Raw genomic sequence first — 15,800 nt, 5'->3', positions numbered from 1 at the left:
AGTCAGGGAAGAGAGACTCTGGAGTGATGGCTAGAAAAATCTACCTAGCTTTGAAAATACAGGTGGTTTGTATCCAGGATCGAAAACAGGACTCAAAACTCAGTGGTCCTTTACACTTCTGAATCCCTGTATTGCCCTGTGCAGTACTCTCGGACTGCTTAAATCGGGAGAGTTTTGTGAGCTGAGAAAGTCATCCTGAGCTCCCTCTGTAGTTAATGATAATCCTGCTAATGAAGACATTGGGAGTCTACAGCCCAGTTCTTTGACTTCAATATTCAAAACAGGTCAGATGAATTTTTGCCTGAAAGTGCCTTTTTTGCCTGTCATCTATAGACGCCTAATTTTAAAGAAGGAAAATCAGTTCCTTTTTGCTATGCTCATGTCTGTCCACTAGTGAACAGTCTCCTTTTACCTGGCTTTGCATGTCCTTTCTCCAGGCTTGAGCAATGAGAGCTGGTCCATTATGAAGAATATGGCGACAGAGCTTGGGATCATCTTGATCGGGTATTTCACCCTTGTCCCAGCCATCCAGGTGAGTATGGCTGATCAGCCTGAGTTTGCAGGACAGAGGCCTGGAGGCACTGCAGGGAATGCAGCGTGCAGTATTCTGCTTCTCTCTGACTGGTTGGATTAGGAGTCTTTTAATGGGAAATATGTACATCTATACAATGTGGATCCCTCAGGAGCTAGCCTTCTGTCCAGCAGCTGCCCCTGGATTCCCATTCTCCCCAGTTGGGATCCTTCCAGTAGCTGGGCTTACACATTCAGTTCATCCAGTAGCTGCATCCTTGCTCTCCCCAGCTGCTTTACACACACCCCTCCCTGGCTCCCGGGCCACTACCCCTGCTCATCAGTAGTCACTAGTGATCGCAGCCTGACATGCATACTCCGATGAGCTTGAGTCACTGGTGACCCAGACACATGGGCTCCTGCACCCCCATGGTCCCTGTTCCAGTTGCTGGTGCTTAGACCCTGCTTGTTCCAGTTGCCGGCACCACAGATGAGCACAGGTGCACAGAGGACGTGTGGGTTTTGAGAGCCTCTCTCATTGACTCGCCATGATGGCTGTCACCCCCGGACCACAGGGCTGTTAGTTTCGCTGCGACAGCCCTGGGAGGAGCTGGAGCAGGGAGTCATTTCCCTCTCCCCCATCCATTCATGCTCCCTGTGTTTGTGGAAATGAGCTTCCTACCACAGAACTTAACGCTGCCCAGTGCCTTTGCTGTGGGCATGCCTTTATTCCAACCTTCAAGTGCCCTTTTGTGAGCTGGCTAATTCACCTTGTAAGTGGATGGAAGTTAAAAACAAAACCCTGCTGCGGAATATCTGCTTCAAGAATTAGGGTGGACAGTCTATTTGGGGCTCTTTCACCAGACTGAAATCTGTAGGTTTTTACAACCACAGATAGCACTGTCTCTGTTCCATGCGTGGGTGAACTGAAATCTCAAGGTAGAATGATCTGTCAGGGGTCATGTCATTGGGTCTGTGTTGCACTGAAAATAGATCAAGGTCCTCTGCCTCACAGTGTGTTACTTTCTCTGCTGTACAGTCCTCTTCTCAGGACTGTGCTTGCAGAGTTTTATCAGGAAGCTGACCCATTTGATTTCTGATCCTTGACCAAGCAGGGCTTGTTCCTGGTGAGCTACATGAAGAGAAGCACCATCTAGACAAATCTTCATCACCAATTCCATAGCACCTCTGCAGCCAGGCTTCAGAGAGGTGTCAGCCTGTTGTCTCTGGAAATTTCTAGCAGGCGCAGTCAGCAAGCGAAGGCAGGAGCACCCCAGCATCTACATAGTTGGAGACTGCTCTGGGCACTCGTTAGGTGCTCACTGGCCATGCGTGACCTGCAGGAAGAGGGGTGGGTTGTGTGTACCCTTGCTTTAACACTGGGGGCTCACCAGTAGAGTCTGCAGATTAGAACATATTATAATCCAAGAAGATGAAATGTTCAGGTTGGACTGGAGCATTGTAGGCTGAACGTCACCGTTCCTGAGCTTCTCTCTCTATATGCAAGAGGGCAGCAAGACAGGAGCTACAGTAGAATTCCCCAGGCTACAGCCGGCTACCTATTGTGGCCTAATATTTTTTATTTGAAGCCTACTGCAGAGATTGCTCAGCTCAAATGCTGGCATGATCCACCCTTTGAGTCTAAATTAGGCTCATTTGTATGGTGTATTAGCACCTTTTGGCCTCTGCTTGACCTCAGAAAGTGAAACCTGACAGTATGTGTGGAGCGAGTGTGGTGCCAGGAGCCCTGGTGTCTGGGTACCGCTGGGAAGTTCGCTCTGTGTGGCACTCTGCTGTCGAGGAGCTTGCCAGGGTGCACCGATGGCAGGAGCTGGAGGAGTGTGATGAAAGGGACAGGTCAGAGCCATGTAACAGTGTCAGTAGAGCCATGGGAAAAAGGGACACCACACCACACCCCCATATTACTGCAATTAAAGTACTCCTGTTTGTTGCAGTATTTTTGACACATGTGGTGACATCCACTCTCTGTGCTCCATGCAGTCCTCTCTGTCCTTGGATGCTTGCTTTCTCTGGAGGGGGGCTCTCGGAGGGATGCTGTCTGTTAAAGTCTGCTGGCTGCTGTGCGGGGGCTGGCTGCCCCTTGTCTTCATCCCTGAGAGTGAAGGACACTGTACAGATAAGTGCTGTACTCACGTTGCGGAGTCCAAGGACACTGGCAGGAAGAGAGCCAGGCTGCGTAAATCTGGCAGGGACCTTTGCCCCGGGCTGCCGGGGAGCGGGGCAGTGCTGGGTCGGTCAGGTGCTGGCCAGCAGAGGCAGCGCCGGGGGAGCCAGGTGCTCCTGCGCAGAGGGCTTCACCTGCCCCAGCAGCTGTGATGGGTCTTGTCATTTTCCTCAGTTTCCCCTTGGCAGTGCAGCGCATTCAGTAGAAGGGAATTTTCTGTTTTCCGTTGCTCTCCTTGTCCTAAAATAGAGTTTGGGTTCGATGAGAATTGTGCGTTCGCTTTAAATCCCTTGTAACTGTGAGCAGCCGTGAACTGGCCTTGCGTTGCGGTGGGTCAGAGCCCTGTTCCCCTGGCACAGCATCACCATTGGTCCTGAGGTGCTGCAGGGCTGCGTGCTGTGAGGGCTCCTCCTGTGCTTCCCACCCCTTACCAACTACCCTGTGCTGAAGTTCACACACCGATACCCCGGTCCTGCACCCACTGAGATCACTTTGGGTTTGCCATAGGGTGTGCGGTATCCAAGTGTAAGAAGATTTTAGATTTCCAGGCCTAGCGCAGCGTCAGATGTCTCTGACCCTAAGCGAAGCAAGTGCAGGTATTAACAGAATCAGTATCTCTCGATGCAAAACCTGCCATTTGTGGAGCCTGTTTGCAGAGGTCTGGGTGAATTCCAGATGGCTGTTATTTCCTTCTGGTTTTCTCCTTGAGAGAGGAACCTGCATTGTGTTTTCATCCCTCTGCTTCCCTCTCCTGCTAGATGTTGCGGAAGGGGCTAAAGAGAAAAAAACCATCGGAACCTGCTGCTTTGTGCTGCTCTTGCTGGAAGGTTTCAGGAGGGGCAGCTGACCTGATGGGTAGTCTCACTTCATATCACACCGATTTTTCGACAACAAGCAGCTGATTGCTTATGTTTAACAGTTTGGACATGATGAGGAGGGTTTAAGAGGTTTTGGATAGCCTTTCATGCTCTCCCTTTCCATTTCCCTGTGCTGATATGGACATCCAGCCTTATGCAAGAAGCTGAGGCAGACATGGGAAGGAGGGGAACAAAAGAAATGAATCTCTGTGGCCTCTCTCCTCCCCCTCTTAGGTGGATGTGCCCTGGCTTGGTGTGCAGGCAGTGAGCACGCCACACCTGAGGCACCAGCAGGCAGGCAGCCGGTGTTTGCCAGCTCTGTTCTGCAGGTGAGGGCCAGAGTCTTTAATCTGTTGTTTTAGCCCAAGGTTCTTACTCCTGCTTATGTTCAGCTTTCTTGAGCTCTCCATGTTTACTAGATCCTTTTTGGGTCCTGGCAGAAATTTGTACCTCCAAGGGGAGCCAGACGCCTCTCAAAAATATTTTAGTTCTATGTTGCTGGGAAGTTTTGAATGTAGTGGGGGAGAGAGGATGGCGCTTGGCAGTAACGAGGATTAGGGTAAAATGCATTGTTTTATCGGGATGATAGGGGAGTCAACAGCATTTTTGCTGCTGGGCAGTGTGGTAATCCTTATTTCTGCAATGGCACCTGCTGGGGAAGTGGAGCATTACAAGAAGTTTAAGGAACACCGGTTTTTGCAAACGTTTCCCATGTGGTTGTTGTTCAGAGAACTCTTGAGAGTGGGCATGGAACTTTTCTTCCAGGGGCATAGGAATGAAATTTGCCCGTCAAGCACACATTAACCAGAAGTGTGATTTAAACAGAAATGGTTTAGCTGGGGCCCTGGAGAACGGCTACAAGCAAGTACGTAGATGTGCAGTGACTCCAGCGGTCGGTTTGTCTTTGGTTGGAGAGTGATTGATCCGGTTCCTGAGCAACCTGTGTTCCTGGAGGAGTTTTAAATCAGGGCTGAGGTTTATTGATAAAGTTCAGGAAACTGTCACCGTTGGGGGCTGTTTGGCCTTATGAGAGCTCTGGCTGCAGCCCTGCCACCGCTTTGTGAACTGGGAAAGCATCCTCTGCTGTTTTTTTCCTGTGGTGCTTTGAAGTTTTATGGCTAAGAAGAACAAGGAATGCGAATCCGGATAAATACACTCTTGGCTTCTCACATGGACTTTTCTAGCACTGAACTCTCAACTATTACAAAATACCGATAATAGGATTTGTCAGTAAAATAGACTCAGGCCTGCACTCTGGGCAAGAGTTTGCTGAGTTTCCCTTTTTCTGAAGTTGAAATATTTACCGCTGTCTCCGCAGCTGCCATAGCTAATCAGTGTGTCCTGTCTGCAGGAGTTCTGCCTCTTCGCTGTGGTCGGCCTGGTGTCTGACTTCTTTCTGCAGATGTTTTTCTTCACTACCGTGCTGTCCATTGACATTCGCCGTATGGAGGTAAGGAAGGGCTAAGAACCCTTTTTTCTTGGGGTTTTTTGTTTGTTTTTTTTTTCAAAAAAACCCAAGGGTTTTTCCTTGGATTTTCCTTCTCTGCTATTGCGGAAGGATTAAAGGAAGCACAGCCCGTGATTTTTCATTTTCTAAACAGAAAAAACAGAGTCCTGTAAGTTCCAGGGCAGTACTTGCTTGGTTATGCAGGGACTGGGGACAGGACACTTGAGGAAACAAGGCATCCTTGGGTATATAAAAACGTGCAGATTTAGGGTAGATGGGCTTGAAGGAGACATGGTCACAAAGCAGATGACCACAGCTGAATGAAGAAGAGAGTGTGTGCTGGAGAGAAGCTGGGACAGACTGACATCAAGGTGAAGGTGGGAACTCAAACATAGGCATGTGTGCACATTTCTCTCAAGGGACCTCACCACCTCGGCTCTCACACGTTTGCTTTTCTCTTGGCAGCTCGCTGATCTGAACAAACGGTTGCCAGCAGAAGCCTGCATGCCCCCAGCGAAGCCTGTCAGCCGCTCTCAGCGCTACGAACGCCAGCCAGCTATGCGACCTGCCACCCCCCACACCATCACCCTGCAGCCGTCATCTTTCAGGAACCTGCGCCTGCCAAAGAGGCTGCGGGTCATTTACTTCTTCGCCAGGACCCGGCTGGCCCAGAGACTTATCATGGTACGGCATGTGGTGTCTGTCACCTGCTGCCCCTTCCTGCTGGACATGAACCCAGCCCAAACAGGCTTTGGGGGAGGGAAAGCCCAATGTTTTTATGCGTCCTTGTTCCCCTGTAAGATTTATGCTGCCCACGGTAAACACAGTTCAAGAAGTACTTCCCTAAGAACATCGCTCTGCATGCATTGGCTCCAGGCCTCTGCCGCTTGCATGATGTTTGGGTGGTAGTGGGTAATTTTCTGATAATTGCTTTGAGACAAAAATCTGCTTTTATATGAGCAGATTTTCAAGGACCACGTGAGTGGAGAGAAAAGATTTTTATAGAGCAGAAATCATGTTTTCTTTCTGCAGATAATGTGGACTAAAGACATGGAGGTATTTTGCTACATGAAAGACTAAGGCTTTTCCTTTTGCAGGTGTAACTGCAGCAGTTACACTGGTTACTGCCCCTGCTTGTCCTCCCACTCCCTGTTCTGGATGTCTGCAATGGAAGTGGAGGAATTTGTGTGTTCCTCAGCTCTACAAACCACAGTCCAGTCTGTTACTGTCAATTACATCGATGGCAGTTCAAGTTAAATTAATATATCAGTCTGTGAGCCATGGCTGCTACAGTAGGTCCTGCAGAGCTCCTGAGCCAGAACCCTGAATGAAGCCTTTCCTGCCCTGTCTGAGAGTGGCAGAGGTGCTGTGCCAGCTGCCAGCAAGCAGTCTCGTCCCTGCTCTGCATCTGTGTGGGAGGAATGGGGTTCTTACCATCAGGTTGAGTTGGACAGCTCATGGAAAAGTCGCGTTCCGTTTTTGTGTGTGCTGCCAACCTCTCCCAATCCTCTTAGGGGATAAGTGTCTGCCGGGAATAAGACTATTAACTGAGTGCAGGGCGTACCTTGGTTGGGATGTTGTTGATGGGCTCAGACAGCTGAGGAGGTGTCGGGAGTGTGAAGGCCGTGTACTAAACAGGTTTGTCTCTTTGCTCATCGTGTGCAGGCTGGGACGGTGATCTGGATTGGAATCCTGGTTTACACAGATCCTGCTGGTCTCCGCACCTACCTCACATCACAGGTCACCGAACAAAGTCCTTTGGGTGAAGCGGGTCTGCCTGCTATGCCTGTTCCTGGAGGGGTCCTGCCTGCTGGGGACCCCAAGATTGATCTCTCAGTCTTCCCATCGGACCCTATACAGCTGTTGGAAAACCAGACGCAGCAGCGTGAGCAGAAGTCAGGGCTGGAGTCCCTGAGCAGGCTGGAAACAAACCAGCACACTTGGGCCCAAGGACCAGAGGGCAAAGGGAGTGGACAGATGGAGCTTGGAGCTGAAGCAGAGGTTACCTGGGGAGCAGAGGATGAGGAGATTTGGAGGAAGCTTTCCTTCAGACACTGGCCATCTCTCTTCAGCTACTACAATATCACTCTGGCCAAAAGGCAAGTGGGCTGACATTGAGTGTCGCAGGCATTTGGAATTGTGGAATTGACCCCAAGCGTTTTTCTTTCTTCTGTCCTTCGTCCTTCTGAGTTAGATAATTTGTGTTCCATGCAGCTTACTCCAAATGTGTCTGCAGGAGGAGACTATTAAACCCACCCTCCTGCGCGGTGCAGAGCTACCAAACTCTCCAGGGCTGTTTGTCTGAGAATAAGGGTTGTGTTTCTCTCTGTGCTCTTGGGTGTATAATTATCTTGTTGTCTTCCTTCACCCTGGAGGTGAAGCTCAGAATTTTTATAAAACAATTTATCAGTTGAAGGCTATGAAGGTGATGAGGGGACGGGAGCATCCCCCGCAGGAGGGAAGGCCGAGAGGGCTGGAGAGGAGCAGACTGTTCAGCCTGGAGAGGAGCAGCTCGGGGGCCCTTATCGATGCCCACAGGCGCCTCCAGGGCGGTGGCAGGAGGACAGGGCCAGGCTCCTGCCAGGGGTGCCCAGCAGCAGGACAAGGGGCAGCGGGCACAGGCTGCACCACAGGCAGCTCCTGCAGAACCTGGGGACAAACTTCTTTCCCCGGAGGGTGCCGGGCGCTGGCACAGGCTGCCCGGAGAGGCTGTGGGGTCTCCTTCTCTGGAGCCATCCCAACCCGCCGGGACATGGCTCTGTGCAGCCTGCCCTGGGAGAGCTGCTTCAGCAGGGGGGGGGGCTGGGGGGGCTCCAGGGGGCCCTTCCAGCCCCAGCCAGGCTGCGATTCTGTGATCTGTAAGTGATGAGGATGGTACATGTGAGGAATAGACACATCTGAGCTTAAGAAACTTCTTGGTGAGATCTCCTGTCCTGCAGTGCACAGGAAACCAGATCGTTACATCCTTACTTAAATCTGTGTAAGATCCATTTGATCTCATCAGTAGTTTTTTTCCACTGTTGGCTCTTAACCTCTCCCACAGAGTTAAGGGTTAAGACCTGGGAAATATCTTTATAGAGAAATACTTCAGAGCAGCTCTTCAGAACACCTAAAACTACTGGACTGGAAGCACGTACTGAGACCTACCTTGGCTGCTAGTGAGAAGATGAGCTAGCTTACCTATGAGGATTATTCTTTCTTTTTGTGTTTGTTGTTCTTAAGCTATTCTCATCTTTCCATTCCTTCAGATACATCAGCATCCTTCCAGCAATCCCTGTCACATTGTACCTGAACCCACAAGAGGCCTTAGAAGTGCGGCATCCCCAGGAGGCTAACCGCTACCACCCCTTCTTATCTGCAAGCAGTGGGAAGCTAGATGCTGAAGCTCAGCCTGACCAAGCCTCATCCAAGCTGCAAGGGCACCAGGATGTCACTCTTTACAAGTGAGAGAGTCCTTGACCCAGGGTCTGACCGTGCCTTAATTCCCTTGGAGACACAGGTTGCTCTTTGGCTGTTTGGCTTTTCTCCTGGTGGGAGACCAAAAAGTATTTATAAAGCTTCAGCACAAAACCCTGTAATGCTCAGGACACTCCAGCGCAGCGTTAAATTAATCTCTCCTGGCACTATTTTTCTCGGCAGCTGAGTCCCCTGGCAGGAGGTGGTGTGTCCCTCCCAGCTTGTTAGCACATACGATACATTATGGGGTTTATCACTGGCTAACAGGGATAGGAGTTTGTCTTTGGGAATAAATGTCATGATGCAGTAATGCTTATTGGGTGTCAGATCAAACTCATGCAAGCAGGGACCTTCCTTTCCTCCTGCGAGGCCAAGCTCATGGCTTGCCAGCTGAATCTGCACTTCTTTGGCTGCGTTGAACGCACTTTATGTTATCCTGATCCCCAGCTACTGATTTTCTCAGTCTTAGTTGCTATGTACTTTTCTTACTGAAAAGTCTGAAATCCTTGTTGAAATCGACATTTTCCCATTAAAAAAAACCTCCAGTTTTCCACAAATTACTATAGCTTGTTGGAAATTTTTCTCAGCTGAAAAATTTAGACCAGCAACATGCATAATACTTACCCAGTATTTGTCAGACTCGATCCACGGACTAACAATTGGATCTTTTATCTTATGTTCTTTTTGTCTTTGTGTCTGTCTTTCCCACCAGGGTGGCTGCTCTGGGTCTGGCCTCAGGCATTATCCTGGTCCTCCTGCTCTTCTGCCTGTACAGGGTGTTCTGCCCCAAGAACTATGGGCAGAACGGGCTCTCACACAGCAGGAGGAAGAGGGGGGACCTGCCCTGTGACGATTACGGCTACTCCCCACCTGAGACTGAGATCGTCCCCTTGGTTCTCAGAGGTCACCTCATGGTAGGTCAGACGAGACAGTCCTTAGAAGCAAGGCATTTTACTGACTTGTGCCACGCATCTTCTGTTTTCTTTGTTTTATTTAAATAACTACCTCCACGAAGGACAGACCAGCTATGCAGCCTTAGTGCAGTGCAGCTGTGGAGGCTAACAGCCGGGGCAAATGATATATATGTATGTATGTATTTATTTTATAGGATAGTGTAGCATGGAGTTCCCTGCAGCACTTTTCCATTTCTTCCTGGGAATTGCTCTGAGCTTTTTGCAACCGCTGTTACTACCTTCTCTGTGTAGCCAGCTGTCAGCTTTTATTGGCTGGGCTGATCTAGCCGTGTTTGCTGCAGTAGCTCTAGATTCCTGATACTTAATGTCTACTGGATCCTTTTTTCCTGCTTCCCAAAAGTTAGTGCACGTTTGAGCTGTAAAACGGTGTTTCCAGTGCTAAAAGCATCGGTGGGTTCACACAGAAGTGTGTTGCTGCTCAGTTCACTCTATTTTTTCTTGAGGGGAAGGAAGTTTCTTCCCATTCTGAGATGAAACAAAGCACTCGAGCATCCAGTCTGGCAGTTTGAAATGCTGTGCCATGTCCTCCAGAGAAGCTGCACCTCCGTTCCTGATCCTGCCATCTCTTTGGGCTGTACTTTGTCAGGGAAAGGGAGGACAGATGGAGTCTGTTTGATTTGCAGCAGTCTAGTACACATCTAGGATTCTGGGCAAAGACATACCCATCTTGTCAGAGTATCCCTATGGTTGCTAAGCCAGCCACGTAGTTTTGACATAAAATGTATCATCCATACAGTTTCTCAACCACATGCAAGGCAATTGTCAGAATGCAGAGGCCTCGATGGTGCTAGATGCTCAGCTGTGCTTGTTTTTCCTTCCCAGGACATCGAATGTCTGGCTAGCGATGGGATGCTGCTTGTCAGCTGCTGCCTGGTGGGCCAGATCCGTGTGTGGGATGCTCAGACTGGTGACTGCCTCACTGTTATTCCCAAACAGAGGTACGTGTGTCCATACCACGCCATTCAGCCATGGGCAGACCCCTCCACAGGCGCTGCTCTGCGGCTGGTGCAAGCCCCTCTGTAAGAAATGAGCTGAGGTGGGAGAAACGAGCTTTTATCGCTGTGTTTTAGGTTGCGAAGAGACAGCAGCGGCATCTTCGATTACCAGGAAAACTGGGATCATAGTCCAGATGGCAAGAATGGTCTGGATGACTCTTTTGAGAGCACTCACCAGCTCAAAAGGATGCTCAGCGCTCCCCAGCCTCTACTTTTCTGTGACCAGCCAGACCTGACGTCTCTCATCGACACCAACTTCTCCGAACAGGTGAAGGTGGCAGAGTCAGAGACACGGCTCCGCGCTGTGGGCAGTCGCCAGAAGGAGAGCGGGTATGACTTCAGCAGCCTGGTGGGTAAGGTGTACGAAGAGCACGGCACCTCCAGCTGCAGGAGCTTCACCGGCCTCCCCGCCCCGCATGGACAGGCTGGTTTCTGCGCGGGGAGCAGCAGCCCCCGCTCCCTGGGCTGCGGGACTGAGGAGGGAGGCTGCAGCAGCCGCAGAAGGAGCCTGGGGGATGAGTCTTTCACGGGATTTGATAAAACGTTGCTGCTTCCTTCCTGGGGAGGAGACATGGAGAGCTCTGTCTGGAGCCTGGACCTGCAAGGGAACCTGATTGTGGCCGGCCGGAGCAACGGAAAGCTGGAGGTGAGGAGCAAGGCTGGCTGCCAGCCCAGGCACGGGGTGAGCTGCTAGCAGCAGCTGGAAACTGAATAACCTTAAAGATTGCCAAGCCATTGAGTAGCGTGGCTGGTCAGTCATGAGATAAAGTAGAATTAATAGGAATTCTATAGGAGTGATACAGGTTTTGAAGCAAATTCTAATCTGTAATTTAAATCTCCAATGACAAACTTTCAGAATTATTTTAATATTAACTTAATTTTTGGAAATTAAGTTAGAATTTTTGCTTCAAAACAAATGCAGGGTTTTTTTTTAAACAAAGATACGTTTTAAAATAAATTTTTAAATTATTTTTGACCTGTGCTGCATGTGAGTGGCTCTCACTCTTCCCAACAAAAAGACACAGGCAGGCCACTCCATTGTTTTTTGTGTCCTGTAAGTGTGCTTGTGAGCTCAGCTGCCTTCTCCTAAGCACCTGCCTTGAGATGCTGACTGAGTTCTGCTGCTGGATCTTGTCTTCAGTCCACATCATAATACTGCTTCAAAATGCAGAGCACTTCGCACTCGGAACAGGGTGGATGTGGGGCTGACAGGGAGTGAGGAGTGGTGCTGCGGGCTGGGGAACGGGGTTGCCTAGGGTGAGCGTGTGGTGCACTGGGGCAAGCATTTGTTGTGACCCCAGGAAGAAGGCCAGGCAGGTTGTGAAGTATTGATTAAAATACCACTTACTGGAAGTAACACTAGAAGGAAAAAGAAGATCGTGTGATCTTATGTCCCTCCTGTTGCGGGAAGCCCCATGTGAGCACTGGAAAGACCTCTGGTCTGAGCACAGCACGCAGTGCGGGTTGTGTCTGGAGAGGGCACCCAGCACTGTGGTCCTTAGAGCTCTTACAGGATTTTATTTGAAGAAAATTCTATTTTCTTCAAGAGGGTGAAGAGGGTGTTCACTTGAGAACTTGCTGCTTCACTGTAAGATAGAACACTGATGATTGTAATAACTAGTGCTAAGTGGGAGCTGCCTTCCAGGTGCCTTTGGTAAGACCAGACAGCCCAGGGGGCCGGGGTTCTCTGTGGCCCAGCACAGGGTCACGGCTCCTCGGTGCACAATGCCCTTCCGGCCAGCAGCACTGCAGCAGCCCCTTCTCCTTCCAGGTCTGGGATGCTATCGAGGGGACCCTCCGCAGCAGTAATGATGAAGGTCAATCTGGCATCACAGCGCTCGTCTTCCTGAACAACAGGTAATTTTGCATCTGTGCTCGGTGATCTGCAAGGGGAGGAGGACACATGGTGTAAGCCAGGACCCCAGCTCCTGCCCTCCTGCCACGGAGGTCCAGCAGCTCCAGGTAGCAAAGGCTCAGCTGGAAAGTCTCTTCCTTCCCACGCCACCCCTCAAGCTGGGCATGGTGGAGTGAGCTTTCCTGGGTCCGGATCTGTTCCAGCAGCTCCACTTCTTCATACAGATATTCAGTCGTTCTCGTAGCTGAACATCGAGAATAATTCATGGCTGGGAGATGGGGCCTTTGGTTTCTGTGTGCTGTTATTCAAGAGGCACTGCCGTCGGCCAGTTTATTGTGCTGTCTGAGTTTAATATAATTTACGAGTCCTCTTCCTTGCAGTCAGGAGTGCCTCCCCACAGGGGGAGCCTGCGTGGTTTGTGCTCCGCCTCGGAAGGTGTCTGGGCTCAGGGCTCTGCACCCTGTAAGAGCGGGGAAGGACCTCCCCTTATGTGCCTGCATTTCTCCCTCAGGATCGTCGCTGCCCGGTTGAACGGCTCTTTAGATTTCTTTTCACTAGAGACACACACGTCCTTGAACCACCTGCAGTTCCGAGGTAAGCAAGTGTCCGAGCACACCGTGCACTGCTCTGAGCGCTGCTGAGCCTTTTCCTCCTCCCTTGCCATCTTGTAGCTGGCTCTTCCTTACACCTGCTTCAGCTTTTGTAATAATGCTCCACTCCACAACTGCCAGCTGCTGAACGGGCTGAGGAGAGGTGAAGAATACTTTGGGATTCCCTATGCAGGGAGAGCATCTCTCGAGTGCTGGTTTTCCCCTGTGCAGAGGGCTGTAGGCTGAGACACACCTCTGCCCTCTCCCCCGTCTCGCTTTCTCCTTCAGCAAGGTCTGTTCTCGCCTGTTTACACAGCACGTGGCCCCACGATACAGCCTGGGGCCTCAGCACAATCACAGCGCACACAGCGCTAGTCTGTGGTGGTAACTGGTTTGCAGTGCAGTGGCACTTGGTTCTGGAGTGGCCTGGAGGGAGGCAGCCGTAGCTTTACTCTGGGAGAAAGCTCACGTTCCTGGAGGGGTGGCCAGGGGCCTACAAGCTGTAGGGCCAGAAGTGGAGCAGGCTCTGCAGGGAAGGTCTGGCTGTGGAACCGACTTTCCCCCATGGGGTGTAAAGTGGTGTGTCCCACTGCCTGTCCTGCCTCTGACCCGGGTGACTGCAGCGCTCTTGGGCTTCAGGGGGGCTCAGTCATAAAGACTTTGGGAGTCTCTGCTTTGCAGAAGGGAGTTCTGCTGCCCAGGACCCTATCAGAGACCCTCCCTCCAGCTCATGAGTGGCTGTAGCTCCTGTTGGTGTCAGCCAGAGTGCCGAGTGTTTGGCTTGTTGGAGAACCAGGTTCAAATTCCTTAAAGCTCAGCATCCAGGCATCCCTGAGCCCACACCGTTTCTAGGTGACAGTAAGTTTTGGATTGTAAGGCTGCGTCTGCTGCAGCGAGGACTTACCTGCGTGTCTCACCACAGGAGCCCCGAGCAGGAGCAGCATCCCATCCTCCCCCATGTTCAGCAGCAGCGACATTATCATGTGTCAGCTCACCCACACCGTGTCCTGCGCCCACCAGAAGCCCATCACGGCGCTGAAGGCGGCGGCTGGACGGCTGGTCACAGGGAGCCAGGACCACACTCTCAGAGTAAGGCTTCCTCGGCCACAGTCAGGAGCTGCTGCTGGGCACCTGCCCGCCCTCTGGGTGCTGACGGGAGCCAGTCTTGTACGCGGGCAGGGGGCAAAGCTGACGTGTGTACGTGCACAAAGGTCAGCAAGTGTTTGGGGTGAGGTGATTGGAGTCCAATCCAGCACGTTCCTGGAGCTTCCTGCGTCGTACTCATCTGCCTGCATGTGGCCCCTCGGCAGTTTGGAGGGCAGAGCCCTGCCTCAGGTGTCGTCCTACGCAGAGCGCGAGATCCTCTTGCTCAGGGCTGGGTGACTATATGAATAGCAGGCTTCGAGTTTTGGGGTGTCCCCTGTCTTCTCCTCATCCCTTCCAGCAGCGGCTGTCCCCTTCAGCTGTGCACGATGCTTCCCTGCCCCGTCACTGCCGTCCAGTGGCCTCGCTGTCCTGAATGGCTGGCAGGCTCTATCCCTGCCGTGTGGCAGGGATGGCAGTAGGGAAGACAAAGCGCAGGCTGTTGCTTCGGTAGCAGGAGCGGTAAGGCTCAGGTGGTGTCGCTCTGCGGCACGGCTGCCCGGGGACACACATCTGCCTCTTCTGCCCTGCAGGTGTTTCGGCTGGAAGACTCGTGCTGTTTGTTCACGCTGCAGGGTCACTCAGGAGCAATCACAGCGGTGTACATCGATCAGGTAGGGTGCAGCTGGTCTGCGCGGGCAGAGCGCCAGCGTGTACAGCTGCTGGCTCAGCCAGAGGGACCCGGCTGGGACCCCTCCTGGTTTGCACCCAGAGGAACCGATAGTGCTTCGCTGAGGACGCAGAGGGGCCACTGTCACCGTGCACCTTACAGGCTGAACTGGGATAATCCCACCCAGCTCACCTGAGTGCGGCAGTCCCTTTCCCTGGGGGCTGTTTGTTTCCCTGTCCCCTGTGGAGCAGGGAAGCCCCAGTCCCGCTGTACCCGAACTGCCCTGTGAACGCGGCTCTGGGGCCAGGGAGCCCCTGCAGGCAGAGCCGGGAGCACGGGGCTGAAACCGGCCTAGGAAATGTTCCCAGCTCTGGGAATGTCGCCTAGCCAAGCTGGCGCAGAGCCTGCACGGCCTAGCGAGCAAGGGCAGCGACAGGGCCTGGCCGAGCGTGTCCTGCATCGGGGCAGTGCTTAGAAAGCAGCAGCGCCACACCCATGCGCTTCACAGCTCCGTTAAATGAATTTCAGTTCCTCTGCACCTGGCGGGCTTGGGGTTCTGTTCCCTGCAGCTCGGGAGCGGGAGGTGCTTGTATCCAGGATGGGCCAGTGCGTTGAGCGGCTCCCGCGGTGACAGAGGGGCTGCCCACCGTCCTCTGGGGTCCCTGACTGGTTCTGCCCGTGTCCTTGCAGACGATGGTGCTGGCAAGCGGGGGCCAGGATGGTGCCATCTGCCTCTGGGACGTGCTGACAGGGAGCAAGGTCAGCCACATGTACGCCCACCGAGGGGACGTCACCTCCCTCACCTGCACAACCTCCTGTGTCATCAGCAGCGGCTTGGATGATGTGATCAGCATCTGGGACCGCAGCTCAGGGATCAAGCTCTATTCGATCCAGCAGGTTGGTAGCGGGGGAGCTGCGAGGGAAAGGTTAAGGGTGCCCCTCTGCTTGTCTGGACCTTGCGGGGTGCGTGGGCTGAAGCGAGCTCTGGTTAAACTTCCCTGTTTGCCAATGCAATGTGCAAAAGCTCCAAAAAGACCGAACCCGCTGCCTGGCCGGCGCGCATCGCCCAGCTCCGTGGCCCCGCTCCAGCGCGGCTGCGCCTGCGGGGGCCAGTGGCAGAGGGGCTGTGGCTAATCGGCCTCTTCTGAAGCGGCGTGGGCAGGCAGAGGAGCTCCCTC

At 52.4% G+C, this 15,800-nt stretch overlaps 1 protein-coding gene across 4 annotated transcripts in view; it reads left to right on the top strand.

Annotated features, from left to right (window-relative positions):
• Nucleotides 1–15,800, top strand: part of LOC121088063 (SREBF chaperone) — a 68,379-nt gene that overhangs the window by 51,005 nt on the left and 1,574 nt on the right. For 3 of the 4 annotated variants that reach the window (XM_040593717.1, XM_040593718.1, XM_040593719.1), the window contains exons 10-22: nt 438–532; nt 4,904–5,002; nt 5,465–5,683; nt 6,665–7,098; nt 8,248–8,442; nt 9,168–9,369; nt 10,252–10,367; nt 10,500–11,070; nt 12,196–12,281; nt 12,791–12,873; nt 13,792–13,958; nt 14,546–14,626; nt 15,313–15,519. In XM_040593717.1, coding sequence (XP_040449651.1) covers nt 438–532; nt 4,904–5,002; nt 5,465–5,683; nt 6,665–7,098; nt 8,248–8,442; nt 9,168–9,369; nt 10,252–10,367; nt 10,500–11,070; nt 12,196–12,281; nt 12,791–12,873; nt 13,792–13,958; nt 14,546–14,626; nt 15,313–15,519 — 2,555 coding nt within the window. Of the gene's footprint in view, nt 1–437; nt 533–4,903; nt 5,003–5,464; nt 5,684–6,664; nt 7,099–8,247; nt 8,443–9,167; nt 9,370–10,251; nt 10,368–10,499; nt 11,071–12,195; nt 12,282–12,790; nt 12,874–13,791; nt 13,959–14,080; nt 14,627–15,312; nt 15,520–15,800 lie in introns of those variants that run through there. The other variant, XM_040593720.1, reaches the window with a different exon arrangement.

This window comes from Falco naumanni, chromosome 4 (assembly GCF_017639655.2).
Source record: "Falco naumanni isolate bFalNau1 chromosome 4, bFalNau1.pat, whole genome shotgun sequence".
Lineage (NCBI taxonomy): Eukaryota > Metazoa > Chordata > Aves > Falconiformes > Falconidae > Falco > Falco naumanni.
Note: the sequence above shows the minus strand (reverse complement) of the source record. Positions and strands in the feature narration are given on the sequence as shown.